This window comes from Enoplosus armatus, chromosome 13, assembly GCF_043641665.1.
Source record: "Enoplosus armatus isolate fEnoArm2 chromosome 13, fEnoArm2.hap1, whole genome shotgun sequence".
NCBI lineage: Eukaryota > Metazoa > Chordata > Actinopteri > Centrarchiformes > Enoplosidae > Enoplosus > Enoplosus armatus.
Genome location: NC_092192.1, coordinates 5,916,153 through 5,938,940, shown reverse-complemented (window position 1 = coordinate 5,938,940; position 22,788 = coordinate 5,916,153). Strand labels below are relative to the sequence as shown.

General features: G+C 40.5%; 2 protein-coding genes across 2 annotated transcripts; both read right to left on the bottom strand.

The window, feature by feature from the left end:
• Positions 1 to 506: 506 nt before the first annotated feature.
• On the bottom strand, positions 507 to 6,762 carry ccdc15 (coiled-coil domain containing 15). Its single transcript, XM_070917615.1, has 10 exons — positions 6,426 to 6,762; positions 5,237 to 5,374; positions 4,724 to 4,852; positions 4,106 to 4,222; positions 3,855 to 3,989; positions 2,219 to 2,338; positions 2,036 to 2,139; positions 1,515 to 1,715; positions 1,074 to 1,222; positions 507 to 961 (listed from the first exon to the last, which is right to left on the bottom strand). The coding sequence occupies exons 1-10, from the start codon at positions 6,597 to 6,599 to the stop codon at positions 912 to 914; spliced, it is 1,317 nt and encodes a 438-aa protein (XP_070773716.1). The 5' UTR covers positions 6,600 to 6,762; the 3' UTR covers positions 507 to 911.
• A 1,419-nt stretch (positions 6,763 to 8,181) lies between these two features.
• On the bottom strand, positions 8,182 to 13,355 carry psmg1 (proteasome (prosome, macropain) assembly chaperone 1). Its single transcript, XM_070917745.1, has 7 exons — positions 13,189 to 13,355; positions 12,385 to 12,488; positions 11,471 to 11,616; positions 10,018 to 10,080; positions 9,553 to 9,751; positions 8,785 to 8,915; positions 8,182 to 8,343 (listed from the first exon to the last, which is right to left on the bottom strand). The coding sequence occupies exons 1-7, from the start codon at positions 13,305 to 13,307 to the stop codon at positions 8,266 to 8,268; spliced, it is 840 nt and encodes a 279-aa protein (XP_070773846.1). The 5' UTR covers positions 13,308 to 13,355; the 3' UTR covers positions 8,182 to 8,265.
• Positions 13,356 to 22,788: the final 9,433 nt, after the last annotated feature.

The following is a 22,788-nucleotide window of genomic DNA, read 5'->3' as shown; positions in this document are numbered from 1 at the left end:
GGCAGTACTAGAGTAAATATACTTAGTTACATTCCACCCGTTATTTAGCACTAAGTCGAATATATCTGAACTTTCAGTAAAACCTCAGTTGTACTTGCGACTTGGATGTTGATGTGGACACTATTTACAAGTTGGAAACTGGTAATTACAGTAACTTCCAGCATCAGTGACAGTACCTGAGGTTTAAGAGGAAAAATCACTCTGGTGAAGCCGCTCACAAGGGGCTGCAAGTAGACATGGTTTCATTTTAAGACTATGTACACTTTACAATACTGCTGACCATTTTTCAAAGCCTGCTTAGTTGTTTTTTTGTTAATTTCATCAGTGAATATAATTTGTGCGTTTAGTTTTGTTATAAATATGTTATTGTGTGGTAATGCAGTAGTAAGTACAGATGGTCAATTACTTACTTCACTGTGATGGGTTACCTTGCTCAGAAGGATTTCATACCAGTGTAATAAATAGTGAATGACAGAATTGAGTTTTTATTGAATTTTTTCCCCCACACATCCCCTGAAGAACTTTTACATGAACTATAGAAGATTCTTAAAAACCCCACACAACAAACAGCAAATCCTCAAACGCACACTTTCAATTTTATGTTTCCAATTCTTTACTAGTCTGACAGTTACACATAACATATTTCATTAATTAACAATAAATAAACAGTAAATTCTTTTGAGTTCGTACAAAATTGTTTATGTATTTAAAAAACAACATTTTGACTTTGCGTCTCAGAACCACGTCTGTATCTGCTGCAACATCAGTCTCCTTCCAATCTAAGGCTCAACACGTCCTGCACCTCTGTCTTTTCTGGACGGACAGAGATAAAACTGACTCTGGGTTTGACAACTTACACCGTCTTTCCCACAATGTTGGACTGTTTCTTTAAACAGACAGCAAGGAGCCTGTTACTGCAAGTCCAAACTCAACATTGTTGAATGTAACGCCTTGGTATACGCTGTGGAGGAAGACAAATGTTACTGTCAACAGTGTTTTTAAATGTTTTCATGTGTAGTTCCACTAAGGCTCAGTGGTGGAGTGTGTAGAGAGAGAGAGAGGCAGGTGAGTACCTTTGGGATTGTTGTGGAAGACACAGTTGTTAGCGCAGGTGTCAGGATGGGAGTCCCAGAAAGAGGACGCACAGCAGCAGAGAGGAGGGAGCTCCAGCTTCTCCTGAGACAGTCGCTCCTTCATCTGAGCTTTCAGGGCCTCAATGAACCTGCAGAGTCACAATCAGTCTGTTTATCAAGACAAAGCCACTTACACTTGGACAGTTTTGGTGAATTCATCCTGCATCGACCCACGTGGGGGAATCAAGTTTTACAAAGTTGTGTAGTACAAAGTTAAAAGAGTACTCCTCAATTTAGTGTTTGCAAAAACAACACTTGAGGCAATTCATCAGATTTGGCACATTATTTAACTTTATTCACATATGCAGTTACACTACCAAAGACCCGTAAACAGACTTTGATGTGTAAAATCAGTTTAAGTTTTGAATCTCCAATAATTACCTTGCAGCTACTTTTCCTTTCTCCTCTTTTTTCCTCCGCCGGAGCTCCACAGCTCTCTCCTCCTCCTCCTCCTCAAGCTTCAGTCGCTCCAGAATCAGCAGCTCTCTCTCCTCCAGCTTCTGTCTGGCCTCTGCGAGCTGCCGAACTCTCTCCAACTTTCTCTCCTCCTCCAGACGAATCTGTTCTTTCTCTGCTTTGATCCTTCAGTGAAGGCAGGGACATATGAGAGGAGATTATCACCCGGAGAAAAGAATCACGTCATTTGCATTCATATGCCAGTAGTTTAGTTAGTCTGTGTCTCTACTTAGTACTCAAAATAATGAATCTATTGACGTTTTTTCTGCTGTGAATACTATTATTGCACAATTATTTAAACTGCCCTCATAAAAACATTTAAACTGCCACCTTCAAAGCTACAGAGGTTGATTGTTTGATGCTCTAAAGACAGATTTTGGGGGTAGAATCGCACATTCACACCAATAAGAGGAAGTGATGCAGAATAAAATACTGTGGCTCGTCACCTTGCCGTCCTCTTCAGGTGTTTCCTGTGCTGTTTGTTCTCCTTCACTTGCTCTCGCTCAATGTTCATGTACAGACGGCGGTGCATCAGGAACTGAGACTGGCGCTGCAGAGAGAGACGTGTTATTTGTAACATTTGGTCCGACAGGGTTCGAACAAGTAAAGTCAAAGCTTCATGCGTATACCTGTCTTTTCAGTTCTTCTTGGTCGGCCAGAGGCCACAGGACCTGTGAGACTCTGAGATTGGACTGGAAACCAGGATCAGGCTGTGATTTGTCAGAATCCCACAACACAGGTTCATTCAGCTGAAACATGAACACAGTCAGAACAGAGTCAGTACGCCTGGAAAATAAGGTTTGACTGATGATCAGCCCCAATCAGTATGAATGTACCAAGTTGCCAACAGCATTTTTTGTCTGTGTTCAACCTCGCCACTTTCTCAAACCAAAAATTTACTGAAAAGTCTGGTGATATTCTGTATTTTTGTTATTGTCAACAAATCCCATAAAAGAACAGATTCTTCTAAGAACTATTGTCTGCGTATTCACAGCCTGATATATCTTATTCCTCTGTGTCATTGAGCTCTATTGCTGTACAAAAACAAAAGACACATCAGTGAGCCACACTGTTGCACTGGGTGTCACGGTCCTTCATTACCACAAACACACACAGCGGTATAATATTATAATACTCACCAACACATTTCTCTCACATCAACTTGTGGCTTACAACAAATGCACCATTTCCTCCTGTTTGAGTAACATTTACAAGAAGCTACAGGGCCGAGCTGTTTTAGGAAATGACTGAGCCTTTATTACAAATTAAAATATATATTTATTCCATCTTGTGAAGGCATCATTGCATGGGTGGAACATGGTATTTAAATATGCATTTAAAATAACCAACACGTACTGACATTATCATTATTTTAAATACATACTGCCATGTAAAATAAAGGCATTTTAATCATTCAATCATTTTTGACTGAGATCATATTCCACCCATTCAATGAGCCCTTCACAAGTTGGAATAAGTACAATACACCCAGAGTATCCAAAGAGCACCTGTATGTGATCACCTCAAAGACCCAGCAGCACTTCTACTCCATTGTCTAAACTATACATTTGTTTGTTTCGTCAGTACGGACGGACCTGGGGCCCCAAACGGGGTAGGAAAGTCAGAAAGTATTAGAGACGTTGTTGGTTTCGGCCTTTTCATGGGATTTGTTGACAACATCAAAAATATAGAAAATCAACATCCTTAGCCTTTATCTTATCCAAATGCTTCAGCTGTGGTTTATGGATGGTAAAGATTGGTATTATCGTGGTTGGGGTCAAGATCTGCCAATCTTTGCAAAGTAGGCAGGATCTATAGCAGGTGCAGCAACTGCTAATTGATCAGAATGAACATAAAACACGACAGAATTTATTGCGTAAGTATTCCCACCCTTTACTCTGGCACAACTAAGTCATCACTGTTGCAGCCAACTGATTTTCAAAGTGGCATAATACATTAATTGGAGATCACCTTCAGTCAATTTCTTGGCAAAAACTCCACAGAAACATTCTCGTCAATCGCTGGATTACATTGGATACAGAGTTTGAATCTGAGGTTATAATGACCACCTTTTTGTGTGATTTCTAAGCAGATTTACAAATGTTTCTCCTCCAAGGACATCAACACCGCTGCCACTGGAAAGTCTGTGTGACTGAATTATGACTACGCAGTAAATTGTGTCAGGTGACAACTCAGCGGGAAAGTCAACAAATGCATATAACTGTACAAATATGGATGTTGTTTGCATCTGTTCAGATCTTTAACCTGCTGAACGAGGGGATATTCGTGTTGACTGGTGAACAGATGATCATCTCCCTCCTCCTCCTCCTCCTCCTCCTCCTCCTCCTCCTCCTTCTCTTCCAGTTCCTGCTCTGCTCTCAGCACCTGAGATTCAGCTTTCTGTTGGGTGCAGAGGAAAATTATTTTTATTACACCCTGGATGTGCAAGAGCACACACAGTTATAGGAACAATGCGTTTTTAAAAAGAGGAAGATGTGTGAGACAGAGGAGCTCACATGTCTGGTTGGAGAGATGTTCCATTGACCTCCAGGGAGATCTGACGTCATTTCCCCACGCGGGATCATCCGACAGGCGGCCAGTCTGAGTCGGACCTGCCTCATGCCTTCACTAGACTGGAAAAACATGGAAATAAATAATCCTCCAGATTAATCACTGTCACATTTTTCCATCATACAAGGAAACAATGCAATCATTCTGACTGCCGAAAACAAACAGGAGTTTCACACTATGTACTGAAGAAAAATGGAAGATCAAAGGTCTGCCTGGGTCCCGAGCAGACTTTGACCCTCCACAGTGAACATAAGAGCCTGAGAAATACCAGATTTTTTAGGGATGCCAATATTGATATTGAAAGTTTAAAAATCTGATAGCAATATATCAACCAATATTAATTTTAACATCCCCACATAAAATAAACAAACCTTTTCATAAGGATCTCTTAAATGTGGTAGTTAAAGAACTGTGATGAAAGAGAAAGAAAAGTATCAACCTGATAAAACCAAGTATCTGTTGAACACACATGAAACCAATAAACAAAACATGAGATTACTTTGCTAAAACTTAAATTATGTAATTAAGCTCTGGGGAAGAAGTGCTATATAATAGCCTCTCACCTCCTGAGAGCTCCTCTCCATCACCCTCTGTTGTGCAGCACCTCCTGCAGACATCAGCTTCTCCCCAGCAGACACATGCTGCGTCCAGACTTGATACTGCTGGCGTGGGATTCTCCTGTCAGGTTTCACCTGGACATAAACACAGTTTTACAATGAGGAGGTCAATCGGGCAGAGACAACAGCAATGTGGGCAACCATGTAGCACCAAAACAATTAGTCGATCAATTGATTAGTCTGTCTTAATGTAAAGGTTTGCTCCTTTTCCCTGTTTTACATCATTGTAAATTGAATATCTTCAAGTTTTGGACTGTTGGTTGGATAAAACAATTTAAAGAAATGCTAGATAGTGATAGGCATTTTCACTATTTTCTGACACTTTACAAAGTTCAGAGTTTAAATTAAGAGCTCATCAGTAAGCCCTCTCCCTCTCCTGATTGATTTTTTTGGAGTTAATACTTTCATGTTAATACTTCCCTGTCTGTCAAATAATGTTATCTTTTCCATCAAGTCTACCTGAGGCTGCCGTCTCCTCTTGCTGACGTGAACCTGCTGTGCCACACGATGGCGTACTTCATCTTGAAATCGGCGAAGGCTCTCTTCATTCTCCCTCCTCTTCTCTGCCTGGATCTCCTCAGTTTGCAAAGCGAGAGCCTAAACCAAGACATGGGAAGACCGTTTGAACTACTCAAGAAAAAATCAGGACTCTTAATTCAAGTGAGTTTGCAGTTTCAGCCCGTCCTCCCCAACCTGCCTCCATTTTCACCTGTGACGCATTTAAATCTGTTTAGAGTCTCAGAGACCTCAGCTTTTAAACATGGAACATGGATTTTCATCTGCGATAAGAGCTGCAACCATGATATTAAACTAAATGTTTGGACCAAACAAATAATTGATATTTGAGAAAGAAATTAATAGATTGATCAGTTGAATTTCTGTTGTTTTTTTATAACATTTTTATGATAAAAGGTCTAACAGGGAGTTATACCTCTCCGGAGTCTGTCTGACCTCAAACATAAGCAAAGTCACTATACAAGATAACATATATTTAAGCACTAGGCCAATAAATTGGCTAATATTAGCATATTGCACATCTATCGGTATCAGTGGATATGTTGGCTGATAAGTTACTAGTAACTACAGTTCCAAAGATGCAAAACTGGGTTTGAGGTAATTTAGACTCAGTGTCACCATTATGTAGTCTGTCCACCAGAGAGCACTGACAAGTGTATTCTTACATTGTAAAATTCCCTGATTCCTAGGATTGTTTATGTTATGTTGTAAATACAAAAATGATGATTTATCCGTCTCAAAAATCCAGTATCAGTCAAGTTATTATACATTTCTTTGTCAGTGAAAAAAGGTGTTAAACAATATGTTCGTTCATGCATAGCCCAGACAATGTATAAAACACTAAATATTTCTGACACTTTCTTACACACACATGTGATATGTTGATATGTTGTTGCTGATATGTTAATTTCTTTTTTTTAACCTAGGTTACAGCACTAGGGTCTGTGGTACCCCAAACAAAGAGGAAGTAAAGCCCATGTCACCAAAACAAAAGGGTTAACGTTAAACTGCAAAGCTCATCACTTCCTAAAACCTGCAGGCTGCCTGGTCATCACGGCCAACGGTCTTTAAGAGCCAGGCAACAGCTTGTCAAAGCTGGCGTTGGTCATTAGCAGTTAAATGACAAACTCACAGATGGGTGCTCCAGGAAGTCTTGTCCGCCCTCCACCCAGGCTCCCACCGCCACCACCGCCTGGTTCCTCTCGGCCAGCACCTTGTTGGCTCTGGAGGGTGGGTGCTCCTTGCTCCGGCTGACTGAAGTTTTACACCTTCCGTTTGTCGAAGGTATTAGCCGGCTGGTACTCATCGGTAACGTTAGCCTCGTTAGCGGTGTTGCTAACTCACTGCTTAAGATATCTTCTTGGTGTCCAGTTGGCGTGGTTATACATTCACGTAACGTTATACCGGGGATGTCGATTATATTGTGCACTGATATTAGAGGCTATTTGAACGATGAGAAAACAAAGAAAAAATCCCGTAACGCTTGTTTTAGCACAGTAAACACCAACAGGTTTGTTTGAGTTTCGCTCACTTCATCTTCTTTTACTTTCTACTGTTTGCCAAGCAGCTCACTGGCGCATCACTGCCCCCTCTGGTCAGGAGGAGACACTGTGAAAATTCATATTGCCATAACACAAAGAATGGTAAAGAAATCAACTTATCCATCCATCCATAAATTAAAATTAAAATCATACTGAATATTATTGATCATGATTAAATATTGCTCACGACAGCAGGAGGCTTCAATAATCCCAATCACACTAGCTCCTCTCATAAGCAGCAGGCAGTTTAATGAGCTGAGGTCTCTTATAGAACATAGCCTTAATTCTGATTTATTTATTAGTTATTTTCTTTCTATTTTTGATAGTCTTTTCTTATGTCTGGTCTTCAGTTTGGTCAGTCTGTTTGCACTGTAAATACGCTGCCCTGGACAGTTTTCCCCAGTGAAGGCCTGAGCCTGTAATAACTACTAGTGAATACTCAAAAGACAGCTAAAACCCCCAGAGTCAGCTGAATGGGGTAAGACAAATTGAAGAGTTTGCAGAAGCAGGTCAGCGCCTGAGAGAATACAACAAAGTCACATTGCATTGTTTCAGCTTTACTGGCCTACTCTGGATTCATTGTTGCCACAATACCATCACTGTATGCACAGCTGACTGGAGATCAGTGGCAGCAGGAACATGAACACATACTAAAAGATGTATACTGATAAAACGCGTTCTATTCTTATGCTAACCAGAGGCAGGATCATCTGAATGTGGGTCATTCTAAAAGGCTTAATGTGAAGAGATTATAGTGCAGAGAAAACTTAATTTCATATTTAGATGCATATAGTACAAGACTAAGAGCCCTGGGATGTCATTGCCAAGAATATTTGTACAGAATTTCAAAGCAATCCATCCAATATTTGACATTTCACTCTGGACCAAAGTGGTGGACCGACTGACTGACATTGACATCTTTTATCCAGGAATCAGGGGGATGTAAACACATGAAACAATATGAATTTCAAGTCATTACAAAATCTATAGCTTTCATTTTTTAGCCATGTAGAACTGTTCACACATAAACCATTTCAGAACGTCTGTCTGTGTCTCCTTGTTCATTAACTCACCTGACAACTTGCTAACTTGTAGTTTTGGAAGGAAACATCTACGTAGCGGAAAGAGGGGAGAGGTTTACAGAGGTATTTAGGATGCAGGCACACAGTAGTTCCCCTCCCAGTATGATTCATTCATAAATTATAAATTAGAACAGCAAAATGGTACATGCCAATTATAATTCCCCTCTCTTTGAAAACTAATGGGAATCGTTATTGATGGAAATAAAAGAATATAAATTAAGTAAATAATTAAACTGCTCACATGCAAACAAAGGCTTTCTTTACTTAAATTCTTTATTAAAAAATGACAGTATTTTACCACAGGAAAATATGATTAAATTGCACTGCACATTGTGCAACATGGTCACTTTCAGATATAGAGATTACTCTGAATGTTGGTGGTTCTGACAAACTTGCGGAGGACGTCTGTGCTCGGAGATGGGTCCAACTGAGGAGAGAAAGACAAAAGAACTCACTGCAACCAATATCAAAGTCTTAGAGACCGATATTTTGCAAAAGTAATAAAAAATTAATAAGAAGTTCCTCTGTGTAAGTGACCTGGAGAGGCTTCCGGTCCTACTGGGAGAGACAGAGGACGGCTGTAGACTGGCGGCAAGATAGTAGCAGCCGGTCGTCATAACATAAACCTATATGGCCATTACATTATCCGGGAGAGTCCCGTGTTTCCATGCTTAGTAACACTGAGGATATCATTTAATAGGAATACAGAATGAGTCAAAACACTCCTCCAACTTTGCAGCTCTTTTCCCATCAGCAGACAAAAACCTGCAGTAACATCATCGACTGGAGTGCGGCTTGAAGTGCAACTCAAGTTCCTCTTTCAGACCTTTCGAAAGCCTCCTCAGATATAAACAGAAAAGCAGCTCACCTGTATGGACTTGCCAAGCTTGGATAGTGCAGGCTTGTAGGTCTCCATGGAGACAGAGTCAGGGCTGATGACATCACTGTAACACTGGTAAACAACAGCGGCGATGCGGTGGACCTCGCAGTGGTTCAGTACTGATGAAACGAAGAAGAAGAAGGTTATCTGACGACTACACAATGAAACAATCAGAATCAATGAAGACAGTTTGACATGAGGTGTGTAACCTGTTCTCAGCGATACAGGCTCAACTTCTTCATCCTGATGATACATCAGTTTGTTTGGACTCTCAGTGACTTTAAGTGCACTAGCACCAAATGAACAAATCAGGATGCAAGACTATGTGTGCTCAAGTGAGTGGAGAGGAGCCTAATGGCACCACATTTCATTCAGTTGGCAGAAGCTTTTGTCCAAAGCGACTTACAGTTATTCCCCACCCACACACACACCCACCCACACACGAGCAATTTGGGGTTTTGTGTCTCGCTCAAGGACACTTCAACAGGAAAAGTAGGAAATCAAACCCGGTTAAAGCTGAGTATATATTCGACACAAGGGTTTAATGGGAGTCACTCATATCATGCTTTAATATCTTGTTGTTGTTGTTGTTGTTATTAAGTATGACAGATGAGGGAAAGGAGAAGGAAAGCCAAGTCATGCAGCTTTGAAGTGTTTTTCAATAGTTTCAATTGTGAGAGAGAACAAGAGAAAAACCTGGCCAGTGGACACCAGGTAATGTGAGTTTGAGACACCTGAGGTGCACCACAGTAGTACCTGCAGCTGGAAGTCCAGTAACTATGTTGGGCTGCTCCAGTGACTGGCAGACAGGCCGACCACTGAAAGCACCGGTGTGGAGAGAGCGCAGGAAGGGAGCGGCGCTGGAGCACAGATAGTCTGCTGTCTTGTACTCAGCCACAGAGCTGTCTGACAGCACAGTCACATTCAGCTCTCTGTGCTGCAGACAGTCAAAAACCTACGAGACAGACAAACACACAGTCAGCCCAACACACCATCTCCTTTACTACGTTGAGAAAATACCCTGAAAAATACGTTGACCACTATAATCTAACTATGTGGTAAACAATGCTTCAAATGAACCAGTAGAACAATAGCTACTGTACATTCAGCAGCATGATTATAAATCTGCTTTCTGAGGAGAGGCAGCTGGCCTAAATGTCTCTGCATAACAACATCATTTAATCGCAGTGACATCCAACTGATTTTGTTGTATAAACGTACCTTTTCTGTCCACTGAAAAAGCTGGTCTTCTGCAATGTAGCAAGTCACTTGGCATATCAAAACCTGCAGGGAGGAAATGCAAGAAATATTTTAGGCAACATTTGTGGATTAAAGACACACTTATATTCGTCTGAAACATACGAGTGTAAGACTGTCAGGACTGATAATACTGATGGATGACAAATTAAAGGAGAAACTAAAACATAGACTGTCAACAACACACTGTCCTGCTGGGTAAGATGCATACCATAATAGGGCTGCAACCGATGGTCATTTTCCTTATTGATTAATCAACATATTATTTTCTCGATTGTTTGCTCTTATAACATCAAAAAACAGTGAATGGTGATGGCTTATTAAACAGCCCAAAACCCCAAAATATTCCATTTACTATGATGTAAGACAAAGAAAAGCAGTGAATTCTTACATTTTTGCTTAAAACATTTAATCGATTATCAGTCGCCAATTTATTTTCTTTCGAATGACTAATTGAATGGACTAATCATTGCAGCTCTATACCATACATACTCTAACCCCAACATACCCCCTTTTTGTCTGTGCATGTCATTCCCCTTCTCTCTCTCCCACTTCATTTTCGGTCACCTCTCTACAGGCAAAAATGCCCGACCACACTCTCCAACCTATGAATGCATTTAAATCAGCTTTAAAAATGAAGGTTGAGATAACAGGAATCTCAGTAAATCAGTGATCTATGAATGAACGAGTGATTATTACAGTATCTGTTGTCCACAGCTGCTTTATACTCTATAAGTCTTCTTCAGTTCATTAAATCCCTGCAGCCATCTGAAGGCAGCAGGACAGAAAAGGGCGATAAATCTGAAGCTTCCTCAGCAGCGCAGTGCTATCACACACGGCCGTTCACTGTCTTTATCTTGATTAAATCACGTGCAAACGACACCAGGCCGATAGAAAATAACCACACACACACCTCTTCACACATCCGACTGGTCGGTTATAACTCTGTTCTCCGACAGTTTATGCAAGAGATGTCGGATTAGCAGGGCTGATTAATCCTTAGTGTCATGGCCTACTTTCCAACTTTTATAGCTTTTATAACTTTTTATTCTTGACACGCATTTCGGGGAAAATACTGCTGTATCAGAAGATGTGAGATATAGTAGAATAGACAACCATGGAAACAAACTATTGTAGTTTCTATTGCCATTGGAAGCTTCTGCATTCCTTATATTTAGGTTTTTCCTTTAATTTGTCACCCGTTTGTAGCTTGACAATGAACTGAGCACAGCCATTATAATGTGATCTTTATACATAAGAGATACATCTCAAAACATTAAATAGAAGATCTGGAGTAAACTCATCAAACTGAATGATTGTTGAGTTTACAACACTCTGTGCTTTCTGTGGCATTAATCAAACAGCAGACACATTTTGAAGAGTTGTTCTCAGCTATTTTGCTCAGTGTGACACTCACCGATGGGTTGTCCTTGTGTCTGTAGAAAACACATGCCGACTCCTCACTGGTTTGCCCAGTTACAGCCCGGCTCCTCTCGTTCCATACTGATGCATGTCCCACTGTGTCCCAGTTTTCAGAGGTGAGAACGTACACCGACAGAAACCCTGTAAAGACGGATCCTCTCAGTATTCAACAACAGCCCACATGTGAGACAGACCTACATTGAAATTATAGAGCTTTTCTCACAGCAGACATTGAGAAAGGTGTAACTACAATCATTCAGAGCTGAAACAATTATCATCACTTGGCTTCAATCATAGGTTTAAGCTTCTTAACTGTGAAGATTTTCTGCTTTTCTTTGCCGTATGTGATGGTAAACTGAACATATTCAGGGTTGTTAAGGTCCACCAGCTCTAAAGCTGAATAACTTACATGTTGTATCTTGTTTGTTTAACCTATACATAAACAGAAACATCTGTCTTCTGTTTGGTGCTGGGCAGGTAGCAGACAGCGGAGTATGAGGTAGCATAGTGTGAACCAGTAACCAATGAGATAAAAAAGAATTCTGATTCTGATAGCGCCTTTCAGCTCATTGTTTCTAAAACACTTCTCTGCGGATTTGACACTAAGAGTAACACCTTTCATATTACACATATTCATTTGAGCCACTGGTGATACTTCACTATTGATTAGTGCAACTTATTGTTGTGTGGTTCACTCCATTTCGTCTCAGCAAAGATGGTAAATAAATAAAAAACTAATACTGTTGTCCATTTAATATTTCTGTGTTTAGCTGCCTTGGTTTAAAAAGTGTGCTGATTTGAGATTATTACGTTGAACAAATAATATTGGTGTGCTGTTAGAAGGACTTATCGCTGGTAGAGTAGCATCTAAGAGAGGTGTGACTCTGGAAGCTGCTGGCAGAGACTTACTGGCAGCGTTGTGTCCCACAGCAAGGACGAAGTCTGAACACTGCAACTTGTTTCCAGACTTCAGTGACTCGGAGACTTCAGGAATCCAGTGCAGGTGAACCTCCCTGATGAAGAGTGATGAAAAGTTATGTGGGTTAGAGAAGGACGAAGAGTTTTGAAAAACACTGTACAGCTAAACCTTTTTAGATTTTTATTGAATTCCACTAAGTGCCTGCAGTTAGCTGGAAGGACAGAAAAGTGAAGTGCTGAGAAAAAAGTAACCACCATTACTTCCTTACACCAAGTATTTCCATTTTTATGGGCTTATTTCTCAAGTTTACCTCAGACTTAATTATCAACACAATCTTTGCCTGCTCAAATTGAGCCGATCCATTAATAATAAAATAACCAGAACACTGTCCCCTAACAAATTTGCTAAAGTACTTATTCTGGAACAATTTGGGGTTGTATTTGCGCTGGAGTATTTTCATTTTATACCTATGCCTGTTTTAGGGTAAAATATCTCACATTGTATGAAAAGGCAGGAGTGTGTGTGCGTGTGTGTGTGTGTGAGGTGTTACCGAGATTTCATGTGTCATGTTAGCTAACGTTAGCTATAACGTTATAGCTAGCTGTAACAGATGTGGCGTGTGATACAAAAAAATGTAAATGTGATGATGAGGGCAGCATCTGCCTAAAAAGTATTTTCACCAGTTCACTTCACTGGATTAAACAGTTTAACGTTACCGTTACTTAGTTGTAATACTGTCATGCTTTCTGACTTAGCACTTCCTGACTCCAAGCTAGCGGGCTAACGTTATTTACCTCTTTTCCTCCAACTCTCTGCGGATTTGTTCATCTTCTTCGTTTTCATCGAGGTCCTCGTCATCTTCCTCCACGGCCCGAGAATATACCGACAAAACTTCACCGAAAAACGTCGCCATAATCACTGGGGTTTCCAGAGCAAAGCGAAAGTTTGGCTAGTAAGTCAAACCTGCAACCATGACATAATCCGCCACTTCCGCCGGCAGCAACACCCCTTCAAAATAAAAGCCGCAAACCGAAACCGGAATCCTTCAGAATAAAAACTTAATTAATTTCGACAGACTACAACAAATATAAGAAAGAAAAGATAAGAAAAATGTTAAAAATGATGATCTTAAAAAGCTGTTTATATTATATACATTACAACACCTAAAACTATATAAATTAATTGTGCAAATATAAGTACAGAAATAAATCCAGTAATGCAACTCTGAAATCCTAATTGAAATACAATGTACTTAAAAATAAAGGTGTTTTCTATACACAAAATAGTATATGTATATATATGGTGCATGGTCAATAAAGAAGAAAAAAGAATCATATGACTTATGGCTTAATCAAACCTCATGTTATATTAAAGGGTCCATATGACAGTGGAAAGAGTTCTCAGTCTCACACTACACTCTACTACACTCAGCAAGGGAACACTGTCCAGGGAAACACGGAGGATGTTGTTATAAAAAAGACTCATTTTAGAAGATACCCACTTAATTTCACTAACTCAGTCTGCTGAAGCCTCCTTTTAACTTCAGCTAAACTATACTGTAGATTTTGTCACTGGAACCACATTAGGAGGGGATCTTTTCAGGGCCATGGTACACAATAACAATTTCAGTATACATGTGGGCATGTGAGTATTGCTTTAAAAATGTGAACCTATCCTACAAGCATAATGTTTACTGTGATAAAAAACAGATAAGATCTGACTGAATATTTCAAATGTACAGAAATACCTTCAATTGAGCAGCTCAAACACTCTGTCCGTACACACAGAGACGTGCAACACCAGTCGCTCTCCACAATACCTGTGGGAAGCTCAAAGCCCCGGGCTGCATGCATGAGTACTGCCTGTCCAACGAATTTCTGCCTGAGTTGTTCACTTAAATCAATGAATGATTTAAGGCCGTGGCTCTCCAGTGGATTCACATGGTGTGTAATTATACAATGCATAGGAGCTTGAATATGACAAACAATTAGCGTAGGAATGCTTGATGTGCTATTTTTGGCCCTTCTGTCAATCAGGGGTAAACTTGATGTACCACATGACCCCGCCAGCTTCTTAGTGGTAATGCATAATTAACATGAGTGGAAGAAAGCAGGAAAACACAATTGTTAAAGGATGCTGGCAGATCACAGCCAGTTGTATAGCTAGCTGGAAACATAAGCCAAGTCATGTTAGGGCAAATTGGCCTCAAGTTGACTGCAGAACATCCATCCTTTCCATTGTGTTGTATAATTCATGTTCCTGTAAGCTGTGCCCCGGGAGATGAGGGACAAACAGAAATGTGATGACATCAGCACGGCCATAAAAATACTTCATTGTCACCAGGAAATGTCTAGTGTTGCAGAGACAAATTGGATTGCAGGGCAAAGCCTGGAGTAGAATAGAGAGTGAGCTCTATTTCCAGTGCAGTGCAATAATGTATCAGGAGGCCATAAAGTAGCAGCAGAAAGGTTTTGTGTCACAAAATGGAGCAACATGCTAGGAGGAAGCTTCAGGCTGGTGTTAATATAATTGATAGTAGAGGGAGGAAGAGAGGGAGGGATGTTCTCTGGCTTAATAAACACTAAAGCCTCCAGGCTCAAGACAACAAGACAACAAGAGAGGAATGTCAACAACAGGACAAACAGGGACTGTCACCACATCACTGACCATTAAACCATTGACCATTAAAGGGAAACAGGACAGTCAGAGGACAAAAACATCCAGAATTAGCCTGCCTGTCTGTCTTTACCTTGCCCCAGTAGCAGCAGAGATAGTCACTCACTCCATCTGTCTGTCTGTCCTACACTTGGGTCAAGAGCACCTGATCCGTCCGACTGGCCAGACTGCCATGCTGGTTGGCAGGGACGTGGACAGACACTTTAATTGGCAGTGGTACAGTTACACCTCCTCCTCTCATACAATTCATCCAAACACACACATCCTGTTTATTAAATCATGTGCACAAATTAGGTTTGTTCAAACTGATTCATTTGTGTGGGCAAATTTGTTTGTTCCTCTCCATGACACCTGCCATGCTCTGTAGAAACAAGATGGATTTTGATATATATATTGACACATACCAAGATATAGCAGAACTACTTACTAATGCAAGGATATACAGCACTCTAACTTTAGTCTTTAACCTCCAATGCGGTGTGCTCTGAGCTTAAGGAGCTCACAATCAAAATATCATAACAGGAAGCAACCACAACGATACGAGTGATACAATGATTATTGTGATTGTTCCTTTGGGCCAAAAGAGGGGAAAGAGGCACGTCCCTGACATGGTCCCAAGAGGAGGATTTCTAATTATACTGGTGACCCCCCTGACCTTTCCACCAGTGCCACCATTTGCCTAAATCTTTGTAAACAAGAGATATTAATATCTAAGTGTCAGATTACCATGCAATTTACTGAACAAAGCCATTAAGGTTCGTCTAGTGGAGAGTAATGAACACTGGGGGGCGGGGGGCTGGTAAAATGTAAAAACCCCTGATATACAGATGCATGTAAACTAGAGGGGCAATTAAGAAAATGCTCCATGAGTGTTCATCACTCCACTATTTATTTCCATATCACAGAGGGAGCCTCTCACGCACACATTCCTGCCCATGTGCCCGTTCCATCAGACCACCTACTCACACTCACATTCACTCGAAGGGGTAAATTAAAGTGTTCGCTCCAGCTGAGCTGCATGTCTGTGGACTGTGGGAGGAAAGTGAAGCGCCTGGAGGAATCCCACGCAGACACACAGAGAACATACGAACCCCACATGGAGAGGATCAGTTGCTTAGGAACAGAATTGTTCATCAACCGGGGGTGTGATCACTTCTGAGCAAGGTGTGGGATTAATCATACGAACTTGCGTGTAAATGCTAGCAGGGCTCTGATAATTCTCATTGTGCCTCGAGGTGGGTGGAGAAGGTGAACTGATGATGCACCGTCCACCAGAAGAAGAAAAGATCGATATAACAACGTTGGTGAGCAAACTGTGAAGACAAGGATTTTTATAGAAATATGAGGTTTTACATAAACAGGCCTACTGACTGAATTCAATGTTTTTCAGTTGGACGTTGTGTGGAAATCCATCCTCCCTTTAATGGTCTGTTTGGTAGAGCACATTTTGAGCTGTCATATCTTATTTAAAATTTAGTTTTACTTAACTCGACCTGATTGAGCCATCTTTTCCAGCACGCTGTTGAAGTAAGCCAGGCCAACAAAAAATCCCCAGGGTGCACTGTGCTTTTTAGATCCAGACCTTTTCAGGTGGCTTCCCAGGATGTTAGCAGAAACCATTCTTGGTGTGTGTCAACAAATATCCCAGTAGTGCTAAATTATTTTCAGCTATGATAAATCTAATAAGCCATATATTTGTTGAAGATTTTTTGGATTTTTTCAATGAAAATACAGTTACTAATGAGGTCAGTCCACGATGATACTGATAATATTGGTAATAATAATTAAAAAAAGAAAAACTTAAGCACAATAACAGTTGTGGACATTGACAAACCTCCCTCTGATCACTGGGGGCGGTGCAACCCCCGCCCAAATGGTGTATCTAGATTGACGTTTATAAGAAAATAAGTCAGCAGTGGTTTGTAGAAAACCACGAAAAAAGGATCCATCATTCAAAAAACTGATGAGCAAGTCTGACCTAGTTTTACAAAGACTGTACTTTAAATTACATAATTTCTTTGTGTGTTTTATGTTTTTGCTACATCTAAAATGTTATTTCTCGAGTTTTACATAATGCTTGTCAATGAAAATGGACGTGTAACTAAAAAAAACAAAAACATCTATGCAGCTTGTTGAAAGTGAACTTTTACTGTAAATGAGCATCTCAATCATTTGGTAGAAGCTCATAATTTAAAAAAAACGTGGTCAGTTTTCATTGTTAGGACACAAAGAAACAAAGAAAATACATTTTCCGTATTAGTTTTATGGGTGGTATAAATCTGACATCAGTGACAAAGGCAGCCTAAGCAGCAGTGAGAAATAATCTTTGCTTGTCTGCCTGCTCCCTTTTGGATTTGCTTGCCTCCAACCTTACCTGCTCTGCCTCTGCATCTCGCTTTTGGGGCCTCAAAACAATCACAAGATTTGTCACAGCCTGCTGGATGATAAATCTGCAGAGGATTGCCAGGGATGGTGTGTTGCTAAAGAGGACTGAAGGTGTAACATGGACAAGAACTATTATGGCAGAATGCAGGAGGCAGGGTTGGCTGTATCTATGTCTATAGCTGAATAAATTGTTAGCCATCCTCTAGGCTATGTGTATGTATATTTTATACACAGTTTTTGGCATTACATTTCTGCCAAAATACCGTAAAGTGTATTGTTGCAGTATGTGTGATTAATTTTGAGGTAGCACATTCTGTGCAGTGAAGGCGTCAGTATTAAGTCCAGTATTAATGTCAGGTGTGCAGAGGTTGTTCTTCACACAACCACTTCCATCACTTTTCATGTGCACAACAAGTGCGACACCACGGATGTCTTCGACGAGAGACTGTCCAAAACACCGTCCATTTTCCCAGAGTTGAAGGTTTGTTTCATGTTATTTTTGTGATGGAGAAATTCACATCTGTTGGGAAACCTGGATTGAGAATGTATCTCCATTAAGATCAGATTTTAAGTAAACCAACACTATTACATGAATTCCCCTGGGTTATTGTTTGCATAAATTACATGTGTGTGCATATATATATATGTGGGAGTATTCAGTATTTGTTTCTTTTTTTCATTCTCTTGGTTCGAGATGGTAAAAATTTAAATGTGGTGAGAAAAGCAGTTATGCTGCATTTTATATATACCTGTACTGCTTTTCCAAATAACAAACTGTTATCCCCATTTGCACAATGATCACATCTCTCTCCAGCCTTTGAGCCCCACCTTTGAGTGTGGCCCTTTGGAGCAGCTATAAACACTTAAGTCTTTACACATGGTCCGACAAAATAGTACATTTCTCTTAATTTATTTATTTTTTTCCAATGAAATGTTGATTTATGCTACCTGTCACGATGTGATGAGTGACAAAGTATTCTTGTTGTAGGAGTTCTGGTCAAGTTGAATGTGTGAGGAGTACCCGGTATTGAGAAATGTGTGTGACCAATTAACTGGAGAGACCCCCGACATGGAGAAGAGTTTAATCAACACCTCTCAGACACAGTGTCAACAACAATTTAAAGGAAAGGTTCACAGGTCTATTTTAAAACAATGCTCCCGTGCCCATGTTGAAAGAGCTATTAGTGGCTGTGAAGAGCTCTTTGAGATGGGGGACAAAACCCTGTTTCAAGTAAACCTAAACTATGTGCACATTCATCCTCTACAGACAGGTGTCCTGGTTGCCTAGTAGCTAAAACAACGTTTGCGATTCAGTTCAGGCTGGGGACCTTTTGTTTCATGTCACGACTTTCACTTTCTCACCGTGTTTCCTGTCTCTACCTCTACTGTCACTCTACAGTAGAGCCATTAATAAGAGGAGCAAACCAGCGGCGGTTGTATGTCTTCATTTAGAAATGCAGAAATGTGCAATCCTCATATTATGCACACACACGCTGTCGCACACTAGTGCTTGTTGTCATCATTAAGAAAGAAGAAAAATCAATTTGTAGAAGATATTTCCTCTCTGCGTGCACAAGAGCCTCATTCATTCTTTCCTAAAGCCATTTCTGTTGTGCACAAAAGTAAAGTTGGCCTGTGTCTGTTGATGTGTGCATGTGTGTGTGTGTCCATGCATGAATGCATGCATGGTAAACCGGCTTTTGTGCAATTCATTAGAAATTCTGCTGACAGAGGCTTGCAGTGAAAGCAGTGGTGTGTGTGCGCGAGGAAGGAATACCAAGAGGATTGCTCCTGCCTGGAGATGGCCTGCAGCTTAAGATATCAGCTCCTTCATACGAAGATTCATAACATCTCACACACACACACACTCTGAGTCAACAGCAGCGTGTACATCAATATGTGTTTAGCATTCAGACCCACAAATCTTTCTCATTACAGTTAATAATCCTGATTAACACAAGCTGCAGTCAGAGCACCCTGGCACTGGAGGAGAATGTGGCTCAGTAATAAGCAGACACATAATGTGCAGTGTCATTAAGAAAAATGTAGCTCCAGTCTTAGTTTGGGTTTATAATGAAACTGACAGTGGTGGAATGTAACCAAGCACATTCACTCAAGTACTGCACTTAAGTACAATTTTGAGGTACTTGTACTTTACTTTTTTAGTTCAGATTCAGAGGGTAATGTTCTACATTAATTTAATACCTTTAGTTACTAGTTACTTTGCAGATTCTGATTGATAACACAAAATGTAATCAGCAAATAAATTATGATGCATTCTTATAGGTTAAGATCAGATAAGGTTTTATTGAGCAGTACATGTTAAGCAGTATATAAAGTAATTAAACTAAGCCCCACCTGTACCAGCTGCAACATGAAAGTGATGAACACGTCTGCATCAATAATTATAATTCTATAATGTAATATATATATTATTCTGAAATTGGCCATTCTGCATAATTAGTACTTTTATTTTGGGTATTTTAAGTATATTTTGATCCCAATATTTTTGAATAAAAATTTAAATGCATGACTTTCACTTCTAACAGAGTATTTCTGCACTTGCACTGTGATACTGCTACTTTTACTTAAAGACCTGAGTACTTCTTCCACCACTGGAAACTGATCATCTTAATTAGAGGAATTGTGAACAGTGGTTCTTCAAGGAACCACGTAGAGATCCATAAAAACATTTAAAGTTAAACATTTAACATATAAATGAACATTTTTATATTAACAATCGATCAGACGACACTGTGTAACGTGGAAATTATCACCTGACTCTGCAGTTCCCCTCTGCTCTACAGAACGTTTCAGCAACTTTCAGCTCATCGTTTTGGTTTTTTATGGCCCTTAATCTTACCGTTGTGGTTTGACCCTCTCATCAACCTCATTTCCAGCCTCAGCAGGCAGTGAAAAAGCACTGACTAACTGCTGTTTGGCGCTGGCCAGGTAGTGCACAGTGTGCAGAGGTGTGAAATTGGACAGGGTTTAAACTTCGCTCTCAAGCTCTCTTTTTATTCTTCACATAACTACTGGAGACCGTCTGAATGTGTGCGCCATTATCTCCATTTGTACCGATTCATCAAGTCGAGACTATAAAGATACACAAAAGACACTGAGTTCTTGGAGAGAGATCTGGGAGACAGTGGGATGCAGCCAGGAGGAGGCCACAATGCCAGGTTTTCTCCTCCTCCAAGTGAGCAGGTATAAATAATTCTGCCTTCAAGACAACACTGAAAATGCAGCAACTTGTTTCCAGTAGTCTGTTTTTAAATTTGAGAGTTTATATTGACCTCCAGGGCCCCAAAAAGGCTTGGGAATTTGATATAGAAGTTTTTCCATTCATTTGAAGACCAATAACAGTGGCTGCTCTGTGGTTGGTGTTGGGTCTCCGGTCTAATGTGGGTCAGTTTGATCTGGACATCCAAGGGGACCTGTATGAATATTAAAATAAGTGCTATAATCACTCTCCATTTAACAGCCCTCAAACATACGCCATGCTTTAAACTGTGCATGAATAGTTGTATAAATCTTTCAGTATGCACTTATCTACTGCGAGTTCATCATCCAGGGACCCTCTCTCTCCCTCCAAGGCCATTCATTTTTCATGGAGCCCCGCTGGTGATGGAGCACAAGCAGGACTGGGAAATTACTGTGAGAATCTGAGACGCTTTGTGGAACGAATACAAAAAAGCACAGAGGCTTTTATCTGACTAGCATTCCTCTTTGCTTTTATCTGTAATCACTACAAACCTCCATGAACATACATAAATATAAAAATCTGACTTTTGAGAAAAAAGTTCTGAGATTTAAGGCTAAATTTTCAGGTAATGATGGAGTCCCTTATTTCTTATAGCATCAAACAGTGCCCCAAGTCCTAAAATCTCCTCCCAGCTTTTAAAACACTCAAAACTTTTTGAGTGTTTATTTGATTTCTGAAATTAATGTGAATTAAGACTAATAATTTCAGAATTTATTGTATTAATATATTTTTTACACAGCTGTAACCCTCCACCAGGCATTACGTAGACAACAGATGAGCAGCTGCAGTGTAACAAATCCCCCAAATAAACTCATAACTAATGAAAAAAACACTGCAGCTCCCATCAGCTACATGGAGCTTTATAAACCCTTTCAGCTCATTGTTTTGGTTTTTTGGTTCACTCTCATGGCTCTCACAGCGTTGTTTTCGGCCTCAGCAGGAAGCTGTTTTCAGCAAAAAAAGCTCTAAAAACCCACCGTACACAACCTGACCAGCTCCAAACAGCAGACAGACCAAGTTAGCGACTAGCTGGTGAACATAGCGGAGCATTTAGCAGCTAAAGAGTTGGTGGAGACCAAAGCAGAGCTAAAACACGAGTGGATATTGGACTTACATTCACCAGGTTGCTCTCTGTAACTGCTGGATGTGTAAATAAGCAACTGTTTGCCAACAAGTTTGCCATATCAACTTAAAAGGTGACAATATGTCAATGTTGTGTTCAGAACTTGGACAAAAAGTCTGTTATTGCAGGTTTAAGCAAGTATTGTGGTTGCTTAAGCCTAACCATACCTCAACAATAGTTTAAACAATCTTACCCGAATCTTAACCATGTTGTAGCTGCCATGTGCAGGCATTGTACATTGGACATAATAAGTCGTTGGTATTGAACGTAATCCAGGGTTTTGAAGAATATTGCAATATCGACGTTCTTGACAGAGCCGATCATTTGTCGGCGGCCGGTGTCTTGTTCTATGCTGTGATGTGCTGTGGCAGCAGACCGAGAGCAGCTGACACCAACAGAATCAACATAGATGAACATCAGGAGGGCTGGCTCTGTCCTGAAGGAGGGAGGTGCAGCTTGATTCTCTGGTGGAGGTGTCAAAGAGCTGCTACAATACCTCGCACTACTTCATGCCTGTCTGGGTGAATCACCGGAGGGCCACGGGAGATCCTCCCTCACAGGGGCCACCAGACATGTGTCAAGACTGAAATATCTCAACAACTACTGCAGTGGATTGATTGCCATGAAAGTTGGTACACTGAAAACAGCTTTGTGTTAAAACAATGCTGCACTAAGATCCTGGAAGTTCAGTTTGAGTAACAGATTTGTTGACTGCCCTCTTCGCATCGGTTGGCACTCTGCTGGGCAGTTAATGGCTCGGGGTCATGTTGTCATGCTGTTTTACCTTCATCCAAATTTTGTTTTAATGTTTTACAGCTGTGAGCATGCTCCCCAGTTCCTTTGTGCAATGCATTATAGGAAAATAGTGTCCATAAACATCAGGCACTTTTTTAGTGCACACTCATACACTACAAACCTGCTAAGAATGAATATGTAGTGTGGAAC

Bases quoted from the DNA above. Each gene is read 5' to 3' on its own strand.
- ccdc15 (XM_070917615.1), bottom strand. From the start codon at position 6,599: ATGAGTACCAGCCGGCTAATACCTTCGACAAACGGAAGGTGTAAAACT. The intron at 2,140-2,218 runs GTATACGCATGA...CTCTCTCTGCAG, and splicing joins AAGAAGAACTGAAAAGACAG to CGCCAGTCTCAGTTCCTGAT. The intron at 1,223-1,514 runs GTAATTATTGGA...GTGACTCTGCAG, and splicing joins AAAGGAAAAGTAGCTGCAAG to GTTCATTGAGGCCCTGAAAG.
- psmg1 (XM_070917745.1), bottom strand. From the start codon at position 13,307: ATGGCGACGTTTTTCGGTGAAGTTTTGTCGGTATATTCTCGGGCCGTG. The intron at 10,081-11,470 runs GTGAGTGTCACA...TCCTCCCTGCAG, and splicing joins GACACAAGGACAACCCATCG to GTTTTGATATGCCAAGTGAC. The intron at 8,916-9,552 runs GTACTACTGTGG...TCGTTTCATCAG, and splicing joins TACTGGACTTCCAGCTGCAG to TACTGAACCACTGCGAGGTC.